This window comes from Oxyura jamaicensis, chromosome 2 (assembly GCF_011077185.1).
Source record: "Oxyura jamaicensis isolate SHBP4307 breed ruddy duck chromosome 2, BPBGC_Ojam_1.0, whole genome shotgun sequence".
NCBI lineage: Eukaryota > Metazoa > Chordata > Aves > Anseriformes > Anatidae > Oxyura > Oxyura jamaicensis.
This window is the reverse complement of record NC_048894.1, coordinates 61,266,814-61,284,463: the sequence shown is the minus strand read 5'-3', so window position 1 is coordinate 61,284,463 and position 17,650 is coordinate 61,266,814. Positions and strand designations below refer to the sequence as shown.

At 41.2% G+C, this 17,650-nt stretch overlaps 1 protein-coding gene across 9 annotated transcripts in view; it reads left to right on the top strand.

Annotated features, from left to right (window-relative positions):
- Positions 1–17,650, top strand: part of PDE1C (phosphodiesterase 1C) — a 306,050-nt gene that overhangs the window by 92,288 nt on the left and 196,112 nt on the right. For 2 of the 9 annotated variants that reach the window (XM_035316722.1, XM_035316721.1), the window contains exons 1-2: positions 9,258–9,320; positions 9,647–9,749. The exons of 1 other annotated variant lie outside the window; for it this stretch is intronic. In XM_035316722.1, the coding sequence (XP_035172613.1) occupies positions 9,649–9,749 (101 nt within the window). In that variant the 5' untranslated portion in view covers positions 9,258–9,320; positions 9,647–9,648. Of the gene's footprint in view, positions 1–8,969; positions 9,132–9,257; positions 9,321–9,408; positions 9,750–17,650 lie in introns of those variants that run through there. 6 more of the 9 variants (XM_035316727.1, XM_035316724.1, XM_035316723.1 and 3 more) reach the window with 5 other exon arrangements.

Here is a 17,650-nt window from a genome sequence, read left to right as displayed (position 1 = left end):
CATTTGTCACTTGGGCTGCAGTCTGCCAGAGTTGGTGAGTTGAATAATTCTAACTTGGCTATTCCCCTCTGCTGGCAAAAGCCAGTGGAGCAATCAGAGCTGGCTATTTAGATCCCCACAGAAACAGCGGATGAGGAGAAGGGAAGGAATAGCACTTGGGCTTCTAGCATCAAAAAGCAACAGTGAATCTTCCCTCTTTACAGCAACTCGGTGTATTTTAATCCAGAAGGGCAAAAGTAGAAGTCTGGCTTATAAATGACTTCCACACTCTTTTAAACCTTTTAAATTTGATGGTATATACACAGATATTCTATGACAATTGTAGATTTCTTTCTTAACTCCACAAAGCATAATATATGATAGACAATAATTTCTATCTTAACTCTTTGTAATTTGTATATATTGAATAGCACAGGGGGCAGCATTGGCCTATGCAATAAAATATACTGTGTGTATGAGAAAGGGACAAGCAAAAAACCTTCCCTTTCTACCTCTCAAAAATATAAGTAGTGGTTAAAACAAACAAAAAAACACAAGCATAAAACCTTTGAGACTAACTTCTTCTTATTTTGAATAAACTTCAATATTTACTTAGTCTCTTTGCATCTGAAGATCTGTGAAGGATAAAGTGGAGCAGGAAACTGCAAGAAAGTTGTTTAGAGGCTTCAGACCAAAAATGGTCTACTTTGACTTCATTGAATATTTGGTGCTGAAAAAGGAAAAGACTAGAAAGGTATTTCTTTTAAGTAATTAATTGCTTGGACTACTATTCACATCTCACCTGCTTTTGCCAAGACTTTCCATAGCTGAGTTTTCAAGCTCTTCTCATTATGTTTTGCAAAGCATTTTACAAAGCTGCTTTTTCCCTCAGCCATCACTCCTCTCTAATGTCTCCTTCCTAACATGTCAAGTGTAGCAATACAGGTTTTAAGACTTTTTGGTGCCATGGAGGTCATTAAAGAAAAACAGACTTTTAAAAATGCCCTTCAGGAGTGACAGTGCTTTTGTCAAAGTTGCAGTGCTCTGAGTGCAATACTGATTTTTATGGAGCTAATGCAATGACGTGGTATAAGTCACAACTTAAAGTGTCATCAGCATGGAAATTTTCTTGTTTTGGTAAGCTTCCCAAGTTAAAGAAGGTTTCTGCAAGTTTTTGAAAATCTGTCTTCACAGAATCTGAGCAACCCTGGATCAAAAAGAACAGATCACAAAAGAGGTTTGTAGTTGTCTTAGTGGAAATACTAGCTGATCGTATATGACAGAAAAATTATTGCCAGTCACCAGAGCTTTTAATCAAATCTGTCTGCCAGCTCAATTCACTTGATTAAAGACAAATTTAAATGAACAGCAACTGCATTTTTTTTTGTGTGCTGATTTTACTGTCACTTTTGCAATCTTTATATATATATATATATATTCTTACTTGAAATGCTTTAATTTGCCCTTCCCTAAATATCCTGGTTGAAATTCTCTATAGCGTCCCGAGTCCTGGTGGCAGTCCAAGACTGAACATGTTATTAGGATGCAGAAAATGCAGCAGCAGTCTTGATATATTCAGCTAGTTCAGTGCTTCTGAAACTTTTGGAAAGTGCAGCATTCCCTCAGTCAGCTGCGTCTGTGTTCCTTCTGGACAGAGAAGCTAGCGCTATCTGTAATTACTAGATGTAGCAGAAATCATAATTCCCCTGCTCTGAGGGAACTGGGCAATTGCTTGTAATTAAAGGCAGTTAGCAGTCCCTTAGGTTGCTATTGCTGGGCCAGCTTTGACACTTGCAGCCTTGTCTTCCGACCCTCACCTATGCTGGTGTTCCTGGCTGCACCGCTATGGCATGAGTTGGCTTCCATCAAGCCCTAAAATCTAGTCTTAGGCAGGAAAATAAGAGACCAAATTTCACTTCCAAACTATAGTTTGGGTAGTACTTGGTCTAGTTTAATAAAACCAGATGTGGAATTGGAACAAAACTGATGTACCTCATTTATATCAGATGTAACTCCAGTGTAACATCCAGATGTAACATGGATGTTGCTCATTCACACTGGTATAATACACAGTTAAATTCTGACTCGTTAGAGTAGATTCATTAGACTCAGGGCCCTATAATGTCCTTGAATAAATGCAACAGAGGCATGTATGCTGTGCTGACACTTTGCTGCTATCAAAATACAAAAATTTAGGTGAATATTAATGCTTTTCCAGCAAACAAAAGCTGAATCAGTTACCAGTAATTGTTCACTACCATCTATTTCATAGTGCAGTATGACAAAGCTAATTATGCTATTAGATGAATTGTCTCATTTATTTGCTTTCTGAGTCTTGTGATTTATTTATATATTTCTATTATTAACTCTTCATACATTTAGCGCAGCGGTTACCTTTCTCAGGGTTCAACCTTCTGAAGTTATGGTTTGTTTGGGACAGCACTGGATTTTTTTTATTTTATTTTATTTTATTTCTTTTTTTCTTTTTTCTTTTTTTTTTTTCAAAGATAAATACAAACATGAACATCCAAGCAACATCAACATCTAAGCATTTGTAAGCTCTCTTATACTTAAATATGAAGAATAAATAAGATAAATGCAATTCAGTAATACAACTGATCCCCTCTCCCTCCTAAGCTCTCAAACAAACAAACAAAAAAAGTTCTTGACTGAAAGCAATCAAGAACCTTTTTTATTGTTGGGATAAAGACAACAAAATCTAGCAGGCTGATTTTGGCATTAGCAGCATTAGCAGAAATGTCAATGTTTTACAGACTGTTTGGATATAGTATTAGCATAATATTTTGGAATATGGTACTGGTGGACTCATCACAGCATTTGCCATAACTGAAATTCAGAATCCAGACTAAGATATGCAATATTGAAATCAAAACAAATACTTCGCTGTAATTTTAGTTGGAGTTATTAGTGAGAAGAGAATCAAATATATTCTGGATTATTTCTGCATGGACAGACATATGAATACATTGTAGTAGTACTAATTATAGATCTTGTTATAACGCTTGAAGCTTTCATTCTGTCAAATCAGATTAATTGATGGGAGAAAACACATATTCGCACAGGCAATATGTAGGAATAGAAACAGGCAATGTTTCAGCACACGTACAGTGCACCATGCTAGCCCTTTAGCACATGGTAGTTTATGCTGTTTTTGCTGGAGTCCAGCAAAGACTTCAGAAATCTTTGCTGTCTGAAATTACTGTCCCAGTTTGCTCATACCCACCAAAGTGCTGTTTCCATCAAACAGGCTGCTGTCTTGGGAGCATTTTTTGCATACATTTCAGTGGCCTTCTAAACATTTTTGCTCTGCACACTTATCTCTGATGAAGCCTGTGAAGAGGATAATGAACTTTCACACTCTTTTTCTGTTCTTTGTTTAAAAAATAAAGGAACTGTATGTGCCTTTAAGGAAAGGTGGTGTTAGGGAGTTTAATGCAAGGGCAAAGCCCAGATTACAGCAAGGTGGTGTGTCAAAGGAGGCTCTGAAATGTCTGCTTTGGACTCATGGTTTCATGTTTGAAGTATCTGTTCCAACCTCCTGAGAAAGGCAATCCTGCTCCTGCATGCCCAAGGAATTTTGTCTGTTTTGTAGTGATGTCTTCCTTTGCAAAGGCATATTGTGGACACTACTTTCCTCAGCTGCCTTTTTAACACCTCTCTGCTGCATGTCAGCAGCATCAGCAGTATCAGTATTCCTACATAATAGTGTACTTAATCGGGGGGAAAAGTGCCCGTAATTAAGATCCTTCCTGCACAGTGCTCAGTCAGAAGTCTTGCACTTACAAGTGCAGTCCTGGACTGTGGAAGAAGAGGCAAAGAAGGTGAAGTTCCCATTTGCCTAAATCTATGTTCTGTGATGAAGGGGGAAATGGGTGTAGGGCTTTTTTGTCCTGCCTGAGGCCTCCACATTGCTCCTCATCCTTTGCTGTCACTGAGAGAGCTGACCTGGTGCTATAGGATGGCAGCATACAAAAGCTGTCTGTGGTGGGTGTCCCAGGTCCTCTCCCATGGGCTAGTGGAGGAGGGAAGGCAGTTGCCTCTTGGGTCAAGGAGGAATCCTCTTCCTCTGGACCCCATCCCAGGTCATAGAGCAGCAGGGAGAAGTCCAGGGCTAGATCTTGTCTGAAGGCAGCAGTGGTGTCCTGAATCTCTCTTGCATCACTTGAGAGACAGCTTGGGGAAGTACTTGGGTGCAGCAGAGTGGGTTAAAGCTTGTGCAGAGCTGTTCCAGCTGTAGGGACACACAGTGCTGTATATGCAGCCCTACATGTGCTACCAGCATGACCTTCTCTCCCCAGAGGCTGTGCAATAGATGCCTTTGGCAAGGACATGGGGTTTTGCTCTGACCTGACCTCTCTTGTGCTTTAGAGATGTGGTTCATCCATCAGGAGGTGGCTTACTGTTGCATCTGTCAAATGGCAGTCATGATGGGCAAGCACTTCAAAGGGAGTCATCCGGATGGAGCAGTTTGTGCCTTGTGTGCTGAACACATTGTGTGCCTGGGACTTGTCTGCGTGCAGTGACTGAAGCAATTCTGTTTTCTCAGCCTAGAAACTTAATCCCTTTGGAAGCTACTCTTGCTCAGTAGTTATCCATTTAAGGACAAGGCAAGTGAGAAGGTATGTATTCATGGTAGATATTTGCGGGACCAGTTCACAATATTTTATAGCTACAGCCATTGTTTCGATGTTTGCTCTCTTGCTATCACAAAATCAGCCTGATGGGCAGCAGCTTTCTTAAGCAAGCAAGGAAATCCCAAACTTGAGCTCAGACATTGTGATATCAATACCGTGCATTTATATTTTGACCTGTGTTACTCCCTCAGTACCTTAAAATCAAATGGGCGGAAAGAAAGACATTGTGTTTTGTGACTGCTTTGCTTGCCACCCAAAGGCAGAGACATGTGTAACACAATAGCTGTTCAGCGGTGGGCATCAGCATAACGGGAAGTAGTACAGGAAATGAAGAATAATATTATATTCCAGAGGCGCTGCTGGAGGAATTTAAGCAGACAGCATGCCCCAGGCTAATGTCAGCATCTTTACTCCTGTGGGAAAACTGCTGCGAGTGCTTGCAAAGCGAGCGGAAGCCACAGTTGTTCTTTGTGTATCTTTCAAAAGAGGTTCCTGGAGCAAACATATTGGATTGCCCCTCATAATGCTCGAGTGGAAAAAGGACTGTCTGGGGAATTTTGTGCTCTTATTCCCTATAAATTCAGAGACTGTTACTAGACATAGTTTTGCATGTGGCCACATTGTCTTGAGGATTAGGGAACCTTCTGAAGGGCACGACTGGCTGGACAACATCAGGTGCTAAGCTCCTGTGGATGCAGATAGCACATAGAGTCCTCCTGCTGCTCCAGATGCTGGGAATTCCTTGCTGTCTCTAATCAATCATTGTTAACATGGGAGAAAATAAAAGAGCTACTGTACTGTAAAAATTTGTTAAAGAACAGAGGGAAACTTTATTTTTAGGAAGTCCCAAATGACTTTTTTCCCCCTAGTTGTCTTCTGTACAAAGCAAAACCAAATGGAGGTGTAATGGAAATTGAAGGGGAGAGATTCCTGCTAACAGACTGTTTTATTTTGTTACCAAAGTGGTGCTGTTGTGTGGGATCCCATTAGGAACCTCAGCACTAACTCAAGTGGTGCAGGAAGCCACCCTGTGTCTTCAGTGGCACTCTCTTTAGGGCCATCACTGCCTGCATTGAGCAGATAAACTGGTGTCTTTGTCTCAACTTCCTTCAGCTAAGTGTCACAACTGTAGAAGTGTTTGCCTTTGGCAAGAGTACCATCCTCAGACACGTTCCCAATTCCTTTGTGGCTGCCTTTAGACTTTCCATTTGCTTCCATGAGCTATGACATTGGAGTCTCTCTTGCCAATGCTCTTTCCTCTCTCAGTTTGTGTTTTGCATACCACTTTGTTTCCTGCAAACACTGAAGCCCTATCTCTGCCCATAATTCCTATAAATATCACTCTGCCCATAATTCCTATAAATAGCACTGCTGTGACATCGTATCAGTCCAGCCCTTAGTTTCCCCAGCAGTTGAGTGCAATGACATGTTTGTCTACCTTCTGTTGCTTTGGCCCCTGTCTCAACTTCCCACTTCTATTTATTTTTACAGTTAGCTATCAGAATACACAGTCTGTATTCAGTGGCTTATGATCATCTCAAAGACTCTTGGAGGTCAAAATACAATGAAACAAAATGCCACGTAGCATTCAAGGCTGGGAAAATATCTGTTCTCCTGTATCACCTTTTTAACAGTATCTTATCAGTATTTGCTTAGGTCTTCCAATCTGTGGAGGAATTGTAGCCTAGCACAGAATCTCATCTTTCTCTGTTTTTTCTTCTCTGCACCTTGCTATCTGTATCCAATATCTCTTCTGTGTATGTCTGCCTTCATAACTATGACATCGGTGCAAAATTTTTCTGGTGTTTCTGCAGCCACTTTTCTTTAACTCTTAGCCTCATCCCTTTTTATTTGCTTTTAGCTATCAGCTGAAAATAAAAGTTTTGTCTTTCTTTCATAACTTTTTCTCTTCTGTCATTACGTAGCTAGTCTTTTTGGCATGACCTGGTGTTTTAAAGGTGTGGTTTGCATAGTAAATAATAACACGGTGAAGGTGAAAAGTACCTGCATTCTGCTAATCCTGCCTGGCTGATTATTGCTGAGGAAAAGCATGAGTCATGGGCTAAATTGATAGTGTGGGTAAGCTATGGACACAGGTTACACCACCATCAGATTGTTGTTGACACATTTTACTCATAAACTGGTGCTCATACATTTACAGTTTAAAGGGAAAAGGTTATTTGAAAGGTGTATGGATTGTGGCATGTTGGCAATACAATGATGATTCCTGGCAACAAATGAAACGTCATGTAAAATGTTCCTGTCTAAAGTGGGATGGAGAAAATACAATCTGTGCATCCAGCAGTAGAATTTAAACATGCATACAGGAAAGGATGAAGTATAAAAGGGGACTTTTCATTCAGCCTTTTTATGTAACTGTGATAGGCCCCACACACATCCATGTGGTTGAATATCTGCCTCTGGTTTTCACGTGGGGTTTATGTTAAAATATCTGAAATGCTTAGGACCTAAAACCTGTGCCTTCTATGCCAATATAGAAATTTCAGAATCTATGTGTTGATTGGAGCACTGAAAGCTACAAAGGGTTTTCTTAAATGTGATGGCTTATACATGGAAAACCAGGCCCAAAGTAGGTCTAATATCAAATGTATTTTGTATACTCTTTGGCAAGATGATATAGAAGTAGTGAAGGATGACAATGTATTGCTCTTACAGTGTTCTTTCCATCAAGCACTTAACTGTCCTTCCCATAGGTAGGTGGTAATGCTGTGCTGTTTCTCAGATAGAAACACTGGTCAGGAGTAGGGAAATGATTACCTGTCACCTATGAAACATGTGGCAGAACTTCTGGATCTTACTGATGACACAGTAAGACTGGGTCAGCTTATTGATAAGATCAGAAGTGCCACAAAGTTGGTAAAACTCTAAGAATGTAAACTTTAATTCAGTATAGGCTGTTTTCTTTCAGAATAATAAAACTTTTTATGGAGCTATGTGTATGTAATGTCTAATCTTATTCTGTGTATGGAAAGTGTCTAATCTCACCAGAATGAAAATGAAAACCAGCATTTTTCGTACTTTGGAAGAAAAGCTTAAAAAGTTGTAGTTTTACCTAAAAAAAAAAAAATTTTTTTCCTGCTGACAATTGCCTTTTTCATTAGTGGTTGCTAGGATTTTAGTTTTCCTGTGTAGGAAAATCACTCTGGAATATGCAGAAACAAGAGAGTGAATCAATAAATTATTGCACAACAACATCAGCCTGAGCCCAGTTATATACCATCTTGCACACAACAGATTTCAAAGCTGAAAGCCCTCAGACTTTGTGTGTGTGTCTGTGTGTGTGTGTGTGTTTGTGTGTGTGTACCCCTGTGTTAGGAGAATCTCTGTATAGGCAGGCATAGTCTGTTACTTTGCCCATCTGGATTTTGAGGTAGTCAAGTTACACTGCTAAGAACTGATTAAAGCACTTTGAACAGGGGCTTGGTTGACTAGGCTAATTAACGCATTCACATTTTCACAAGCTGATCAAGTGTCAGTGTGTGGACTTGTACAACTGGCATTGGAAGTCATAGCCAGCCAATGTATTTTCACGGGAGCCTGTCTTCCCTTGCATTGCAAACTCTTCTGTTGCGGGTTCTGCTTCTCAAGAGGCAACTTCTACAGACCGTGTCAAAATGTGTTAAGGCTAGCATAATGTTTCGACAGTTATTTTCCCTCTGCTCTAATATCTTTGGCTGAAAACACCAATCAATAACCTTAACTAAAGAGCGGCATGCAGGGGATCTCAGCAGAGTTTCAGAAGTGATTGATGGGGTCAGGGCAGTGAAGGACAGCCATCTCTGTCCTCCCGTCTCAACCCTGCCCAGAGGAGGAATCCCACCAGTGTAAAGAGAAATACCCGGTATCTTGCTCCCTGCTCTGCCTGGGGTCTGTACAGAGACACTCAGGGGAACTGGAGGTGGGTGTCCTGTTGCAGAACTGGGGCAATAGCCTCCCGCGTGCAGACCTCTTGAGTCTGAGCCATGGGTCCTGCTGCAAGCCTCTGGCTTTATGAATTATGTATTGTCTTTTAATGTATTGTTTGTGGTTGTTGAAAGGCATTGGTACAACTGTTAATAATGTGTTGCGCTTGATCTCCCTTCAGCATGCGGACTTTCCCCATCCTGTTTTTGGGGGCTTTAAACAATGCTGTTTTACCAATTTATTTATTTCAAAGTGAATTTTGTCCAAGTTGCAAACAAGAGGACACTGCCCGCAATGAAGCAGATGGCTCTTTGCCAGGAGTGAGTCTCTCCTCACTTTCTGTAATTTACCCTTTCATTTTTATTTTTATTTATTTATTTTTTCTTTTGGTTTGGTTGGGCTTTTAATCAGAGCCAGCCTTTCTCCAATAGTCTGTTCCCTCTCGTGCGCCCGCGTCTGTGTGTGTGTGTGTGTGAGGGAGAGGGAGGCAGAGCGAGAAGCCGTGCCTGGGCTATGCTGACAGACGATTTTTCCCTCAGTTGTCAGGTTTTGAGCCTGTCAGCAGTGCTGCTGGTAAGTGGAGGGGAAAAAACCATGCTGGGGCTTGGGGGGGAGTGATGCTGACCTGGCGGGGAGCAGCCTGGAGGGACCAGGAGATGCCACTGGTGCAGTGGTACAGGCTCCCCAGCTGCCCATGCAGACGGCTCAGTTGTCAGCAAGGGATTTTCCTCCCCTCCTCCCTTGCTAAAGATCCTTCAGCTGGTTTTACTGTTTGGATTCTTGGCTTTTTTTTTTTTTTTTTTTTTTTTTTTTAATTGGGAAAAAAAAAAATCTGCGTGGGTTTTGCAATCCAGAGCCGAGCCTCTAATTCCCTCGGTTTGCTGGAGGATGGTGGGGTGCCGGTGCGGCTGCCCCCCGTGTACACCTGAGTGCTCGTGGGCTGCTCACACAGCTCTGCGCCTGGGGAGGGGGGAAAAGGGGCTGCCAAAAATGTTGGCCACTCCTGGGCAGCATTGTTAAAGGTAGAGCTTGCATGTGGGGGGCAGCGTCCGTCTTTGCCGAGCTTTAACCAAGGCGGTAACCTGCAGCTATGGAGTCACCCACTAAGGAAATCGAAGAATTTGAGAGCAACTCTCTAAAATACCTGCAGCCAGAGCAAATAGAGAAAATCTGGCTTCGTCTCCGAGGCTTGTAAGTAGTATTTTTTTTTTTTTCTAAAAAAATTATTCTCCCATTTCCTCCCATTGTCAAAATTATTGTAGCACTTTCCTTTTCCTTTCTTGCTGGTGACTTCAAAATCACTCAGGAGTTTCCACACCTGTTTTCCATAAATACAGCAACTTAATCTTAGCAAAAGATCCACTTGCTTCCTTAAATTAAACTGCTTGTTATATTGAACAAACATTTTCCAGCAAGAATGTAGAAATGTCATTAATGAGGCATTGTAAGTTACCAGCAGTTACTGAGATTCTAATCACTTCAGTGGCTGCACTAGAAAAGTTTTGTTATAGACTGAAGGGTACCTAAATGGGTCCTCTGTTTTTGATAATCCTACTGTTAGGTGCAACATACTGAAGAGACTTCTATTCTGCACATGTACACCATTTCTGGCACTGATATGGTTAATAAGGACAAAATAGGTAGAGAATGCACAATTGAAAAGCATCTCTAACAGCACTTGTGATAGCTGCAGATTCATGTTCCACAGATCAGATTGTACTTATTACTTTATACATTTGTTTTAAGACTGACTTGCCATGAAATGATGGGAAACAGACTCCTGAGCAGAAAAAAAAGTACCTGTTCTTAAAGAAGAACTTGGGACTGCAGAAATGCAGAAGTTTATAGACTGTAGATCTTGTATAGCTTATTTAGAGTTAATGTCTGGCATCTTTTTTCAGACTCTCAGTATGCAAAATGCTGTCTACCAGCAATAAGAGCCACTATTGGCTGAGGAGCGTTTATTTGCCCATCAGTTTTCAGCCAAACTGAAGAGGAACATTACCATATTAAGCTGCATCCCTCCTTGTGTTCAGATTTTTTTTTTTTTTCTGTTTTGTTTTGCTTTGGTTTGTTTTTTTCTTTAGCCTCACATGTTAGAGTTATTAACATTTCAGCCCTCAGGGCTGGGGGGGAGGGAACAAGGAGGCTAGGAAACAGCAAAACCAAGAAAACATAGGAGAAACAGGCTGAAAACTGAAAACAAGGGGGTCCCAGTTAAACTTGAGTTGCTCTGGGTGTTAGTTTGTGTGAGCAGCGGTGGCATATTTTGTAAAGCATATCCAAAACTTCTGTAGGACTCCAAGCAGTCTAAAAGACAAACATGAATATGTATTTCTTTCAAGGCGTCACTCCAGGAAGCCTGTTTTGTGAAGGAACTTAATCAAAGTAGATGACAGCTGTCTTGTAAGCCTTCCAAACTGAACAGCTACACAAAACAAAACCCCATATTTTCAAGTCTGTGCCATGCTGTAGTATTAGGAGTCATCTAATACAGAGTTTAGCAGTGTGCTGATTTGGATCACACCTGAAGTTGTAGATAATTCTTCAGAGGCATTATAGTTCAGGGTCTCTCCTGCTGTTCATACAAGGCAGTGACTGCATATTATACATCAAACTCCAGGCTGTTCTACCTTTTGGAGAGTTGGCAAAACTGTAAGACTTATTTGAAATATGCAATAACTAAACCTCAGGCTGTTTCTCAGTATAGCCCTCTGTGTTGGCACTGCGTGTGTGTAACAAACGTAATTTTTCTCTCGGAGTTTCAAGATTTCTTTGCTTAAAGAGGAGATAGTTTTTCTGCAGAATTCGTGCTCACAAGATGCAAACTAAAATGTGTTCTGCTCTAATTAAAGACTAGAATATTTTCCATCTCCTGTCATTATACATAGGCTTTGGTGCATGCATACACACTCAGACTGGTTGCAAGCTGAGGTTTGGCATCATATTTCATAACTTTTCTTATCCTTTTTATGCACACCTATTTGCATAAGAAGAACGAGTAGATGTGCACAGCCATCTTAAGTACCTCTTAAATAAGGCACTTCCTTCTGGAGAGATCAAATACCACTTGAGAAGATATCTCTCCCCTACCTCTGGTACTCTGACAGCTGTATCATGTAGGAATTAGTCTCCAGGCACAATGGTGCTGCCAGAGCAGTGTCAAACAGGTAGTCAGAGGCAGCACGCTGCTGGCTGAAACTGCCCGGGGACAGCGCAGAGGTAAACCTATCTGGGCTGCTATCCTGTGGCAACCTGATGTCTGCAGCAGGCAGGTATAAAAATATGATTTGATCCTGACTCTGCTCCTTCAGTGAAATGGGTGGTGAGGATGTAAACACTGCCAGGTGCTCAGCATTGGGTTCAACATCTCCTTGGTAGGACTTCACCTGCAGCAAGGCTGGTGCCTTCCTCCCTGTCTTCCCACCCGCCAGCGCCAGCTGGTGTGTTTGCTCACAATGACTCAGAGGACAAACCACTCTCCCATTTCATCACCTCTTTTCCAAGGGCTGGGGAGGGGGCTGTCTTAATTTTCACCCCATTTCATCCTGCTTAGTTGAAAGGAAATGCAAACCCAAAGGCTGCAAAGGGGTGGTTAAGCTGAGGCTCTTTTCAGACTCCCATAATTTTGTGTGTTTTCTGGTTAAACAAGTCTGGCAATTGCTGTTTTGCCCTGTGTCTGGTACAGTTCTGTCCTGCAGGTTGGTTGGCCTTTGGAGGTTTGGGCATGAGTACATGTTTTCAAAGAACAGAGAGGTCTTTTGGATGGTGTGCCAAAGGCAGGTTTTAGAGAGGCTAAGCCAGGTGTCTGTTGCAACATGAGTCATACATTGATGTAAGGGCCAGACAAGATACTGAATTTGCCTCTGGAGTGGATTGGAAAGATTTTCTTCTTGTTTTCATTATGCATCTCTCCAACACACAGATTCTTGGTCAGGACAGCCTGGTTGCTTTATAAGGAGAGTGGTATGAGGCAATGGTCCTTGGGCCATATACAAATTCCTTTTTCTGTTTAAGAATGAGGTAAAATACTAATGCCATAACATTTCCAAACTGTTTTTACTTGGCATATATATATTCATGACTTAATGATTCTGAGCAGCAATTTATAGGAGAGTCAAGTCACTGGACCTGTAGTGGGTTAATTAAACCTTCAGGTTTAAGGGAGCATGATAAATTGCTTCATTGGGTGGTAACTCATCTGTGGCAAAAACCTTGTGTGTCTCGAACCAGGGGTCTATGAAATAAATATTGTCTTTTATACACAACCTTTTAGATATTAATTTAGTTTTAATCACAGCTCAGAAGTAACATTTTAGTATTTTATTATTAATAAAGGAAAGGTTTCTGAATAAGCTGTTTCCTGGACAAAGGTACCATTAGAGGTATATGTGACTCCCTGGGGAAAATCTTGCAAATTCTGTTCTAGCAGTCTTGTCCTTTCTTTATCTCATGCCAGAACATCAGTGAGAGGTTCACTCCAGAGTTCTCCTTGTTGGATCTCACTCCAGCAAAACAGCTGCCCATACTGGACATGCAGCCATTAGGGTCCTTTCTTCCCTGGGAATGAATGCACCAGATTTCCCTGCAGCAAGGACCTCCCAGAAATAGACCTGCTTCTAAGTTTCATCATCAGTGCCATAAATGCAGGAGCAGCTTCACTTCCCTTCAGGGGTATCTCGGGTGTTGGTAGAACAGAGGAGTCACAGAGCCACATGTGAAAGGATGTAGCAATACATGCTGACAAACTGTTATGTGAAGGTGCACTTCTCTCTCTTTAGCCACTCTCCTGTAGCAACACCTCAGAGCTCCCCAGTCCCATCACCCCACTGGCCAGGGGATTAAGTCTTGAGAAAGCAGATTGCAAAATATAGGAGAATGGGCAGAAAAGTTTTGGGAGAAGGTGATGTATGTGCTCTAATGCTCAGGTGGTGAGAGGATATTAAGACCCAGAGGGGGGGCTGCCCCCAAACACCCTGTGGCTGTAATAGGGCAGACCCTGGGGACTTTTGACTCCTGTGTGTACTTGTCTTGCATCAATGTGAACACTGCCCTGCTCTAACAGCTAAAGAAAGCATGAAACATGCCTTGCCCAGAGGCTTCCATCTAGGCTGCCTGAGGGGTATACGTGCACTCCTGCTGGGCATGTATTATATGCGTGAGCGGATCTCCTCTGTTCCTTGGCTGCTGCTTGGCTGCAGGGATGCCCATTTATGCCCTCTCATGGGGCTTGCCTTTGAACAGTTTCCTGTTATTCCATGGCAGCATTCACTCATGAAGGCTGATGAGCTCAGCCTACACGAAAAAGTGTTTAAGGACGTGCTGATTGTTTGTTTATGGCTCTGAGTAGCTGCTTCTGCCAGAAAAAGGGACTTGAGTTTCTTGCTCTTAAGCAAGGGCCATATCCTGTTGTCTTTGCCCCATGGATCCTCTCCAGAAGGCTGTCTGTTATTCAGACTTGCCTTACTCAGCTCTGGGCTTGGACACTGTATGCAGAGGAGTTACCCATAGTCTGCCCTGTGCTCTCCTGCTGTTGCTTATAGTGCAGTCTGTTAAGCACAGGACTTTCTGCCCTACAAAACATCAGTTAAGTTTACACTGTGCCCATTAGAAAACACTGTTGGTGGCAGAGATTGGAGACCTGATTTGAAATTATGACTGCATGATTACTTTTTGAACTGAGAGTTTCTCCAGGGAGCTATGAGCAGCAGTGGCTGTGTTGGGGTGTTCTTGTTTTAGCACGTGGACTTCTAGCTGTGGGATTTATCTCCCATATCCTAGTTAGGACTCCTAAAGCCCCATGAAGTGGCATCAGTTACCTCCCAACTTCTCAAACACAGAGAAAATGCCAAAGCCCTTTTCAACACTAGGATTAGGTGTCATGTCTGATGGCATTTAAGAATGCAGGGGCACGTACCCAAAAAGCTCCACTAGTTTCAATAAACCTATGCTAGTTTAGGGTAGCTGAAGACCCAGATTGGAGATATTTCCAGCTTGATTTTTGGTTGCTTTTATGCAGAAAAATAAAAGTTTGATTTCTAGCTGTTACAGTATTAACAGCATCTTCTGGTGTCCCTGAAATGCTTTAAGCATTGTAGAGGGAGGAGAGACAAACTGAATTTTAACCTTCTTCCCCATAGCTGGGATTATAATGTTAAATTGCTAAATTCATGATAAATCTCTTCATTCTCAATGTACTACTTCCTCATGCTGCCAAAAATGAAATTACAAACAGCAGCAATCTCTGAACTGTGACTCAAATGGGATGCTTGATTTTGACCTCATTTTTCAGGCTTCCTGCTCAAACCTGTCAATGTAGAATTGGTATAAGAAATCTGAAGGGGAAGGAAAATAGAAACACATGTAAATCAGTATCTTGGAAAACTTCATGGTTTTGCTGAAGATCCAGAATGATATTTCAGCACTTAGGGCATTTCCTCAACTTCCTCAGCAAAGCATTATGCATCCTCTTGACAGTGAAGAAGTCCAAATGCAAATGTTTATGGAAGATTCAGATTCAGATTTGTTCTTGAAGTAAATGGTGAGGCAGCAACTGATTTCAATGGGAAAACATGGAGCCTTGATGACTGAAGACAATTTGGCAATGTTACAGTGCCGCTGCTCAGTTATCTGTTTCCCTGTCTTATCTGTATGTGCTCTGCAGTATTTTTAGGTTTTCTTATTTGAAAAATGTCACATACAGAACAGCTGGTTCTCCCAGTGACAGTAGCCTGATCTGCTTCATTTTCATTTACGTAGCCATCGTAAACAGGAAAACAGAGAGCTCCCTTCAATTCCAGAGACACTCTCTACACAGTGGGCTTTGTCCTCAAATATTTTAGCTGGCAGCAGATAGCAGAGGTTTAAAAAGCCCCTCAGAAAGCACCACTTTGTTAGGAAATGTGTAAATTAGTCAGTTTTCAAGTGGAAAATATGAATATGCTAATTCCTTTCTGGAGGTGAAAGAGGCACTCCTGCTGTCTTTGGTCTTGGATTTAGTCTTACTGAACCTCCTGAGAGTCTGGGTTTAAACTGAAGCCCTGTTCGCTCTGGAAGCAGAACTGAGCAACCTTCAACCATATTTCAACGCAGTCATTGCTACCCTGTTTCTAGTTTGGCTTTCTTGATGAGCATAAACAGGGATTACTTGTCAGAGAACCATGTCAGGAAACCACTCTCTAGGCCTCTTAAGTCTGTATATGACTTTTGTTGTGTACCACAAGTTGCTGCTGAAAGTAACGTTGGGAACAGGAGGTGGAGGCAGGAATAGATGATGTTTGGCTGTCGTGCTTCCTGGAAAGATTGAAAAGGTCTCACTGGTTAGAAAATGGGTGCTGGGTATGTGATGGAGATGGCTGCGCTCCAACGTTAGCCTACAAATTCTTAGTTTTGGGTGAGCTAACCTGTGGGTGTGAGTGACTTAACTAGTTTTGAAGTTTGTGGGGGTCTGGTTGATCTACGATGTAATTCTGCCTGTGGTGTGACCATTAAACTGACCCATAATAGCTTATTTCAAACTGCCTGCAGTATAGCCCTTGAAAGAAAAAGAGGAACAGGAGAAGTGCTGCCAGCTGCTAATCTCATGACTGAAAAATGGACAGAGGATAAAATATATTCTAATGAATAGGAGCACAGGAACTTTGGAAGAAGATAATTAAAAAGTATGGTGTTTGGAGGTGTAGTAATGCAGTAAACTGAGAAATTTTGCCACAGTCCTTTGGTTACTTTGTTCCATACAGAAACTTTTATTTGAATCTTAGATCGATAAATGAATCCTGTAGGTAACAAAAGAGAGAAGACTTAATGTTTAATACTGAAATGTTGACTAAGAAATAATGTACACTCTCTAGTTTTTACCATAATCTTAAAAAAGCTTTTATTCTTCTGGAGGTAGTACAAATGAATCATACCTGCAGCCTAAAAAGCAATTATTTATTTCAGCAGTCATAAAAAGAAGACCATAGTCTGTTGTAGAAGAAAGGGCCTCCCTTTGTAATATTAAATTCAGTATTTTTCAAATATCACTGCTATAAAGCTTGCAATCCTGCATAAGAAAAAAGGATATGAGAAAAGTTATTTCAGGGAAGATGAATTTAAGCCTTTGATCAAAGGGAAATTAAAAGTCTTTCTGGAATTCTCTTTTAAAAATGCCTTAGTGGGATAGGAGTCCAAGCATAAAGAAATAACAGCTGATGGAAGACAGCACTGAAAAATCCTCTGTGTGTTTGTGTGTTTTAAAGGCTGTGAGGCCAGCTCATCTCCTAATCTGCCAGCTTTTGGTGGATTCAAACACTATATTAAATCCAACTCAGTCCTTGAAAGGATTTTTATGTACTCTGTTTTTTTTTTTTTTTTTTTTTTTTTTTTTTTTTCCCTGCAATTCACGCGAGTTATTCCTCTTCCATTCTCTTGTCTTGTTCTATCAAAAAAATCACTTCAGTTCCTTCAAAGTACTAGAAACTGTCTGGCTCTGAGGGAAGATTGACGTTCACATATTAGGGCTGACCCATTAAAACACTAGTTGTGAAACATACCTCTATAAATGTGATTTGCTCTCAAACCACTAGGGATTTGGATAGATTTGAGGTTTTCTAGAAGGGCCTGTTTGGATTCATAAGGCTGTTTTTGATCTCATGAACTGTGCTGCTAATACTGGGAAGAATGACTTCATTGATACCCATCCATTTGCTGGGGTGAAATTGGAATTCAGTTCATGGTCTTTGAAGAATTTGGTTTTGTTTTCTTTGAAGAGTTTGGTTTTCAAAGAAACTCATAGACTGAGAAAAGTTACTTAGCCTCGTGACAGTGCAAAATTTTCCCTAAGAGTGCTAAGCCTGATTTTGTGTTCAAGTTTGTATTACAGCTGAGGAATGGACCTTCCTCTGGCAGACACTGTACTGTTCCAGGTCTCAGACAGAAATTGTCTGCAGTTGTCTTGGATATTCAAAAAGTGGATTACTTTGAAGGTATGATTTTAAAAAAAAAAAAAAAAGAAGAAGAAGAAAAAAAGAAGAAAAGAAAAGAGAAGAGAAGAGAAGAGAAGAGAAGAAAAGAAAAGAAAAGAAAAGAAAAGAAAAGAAAAGAAAAGAAAA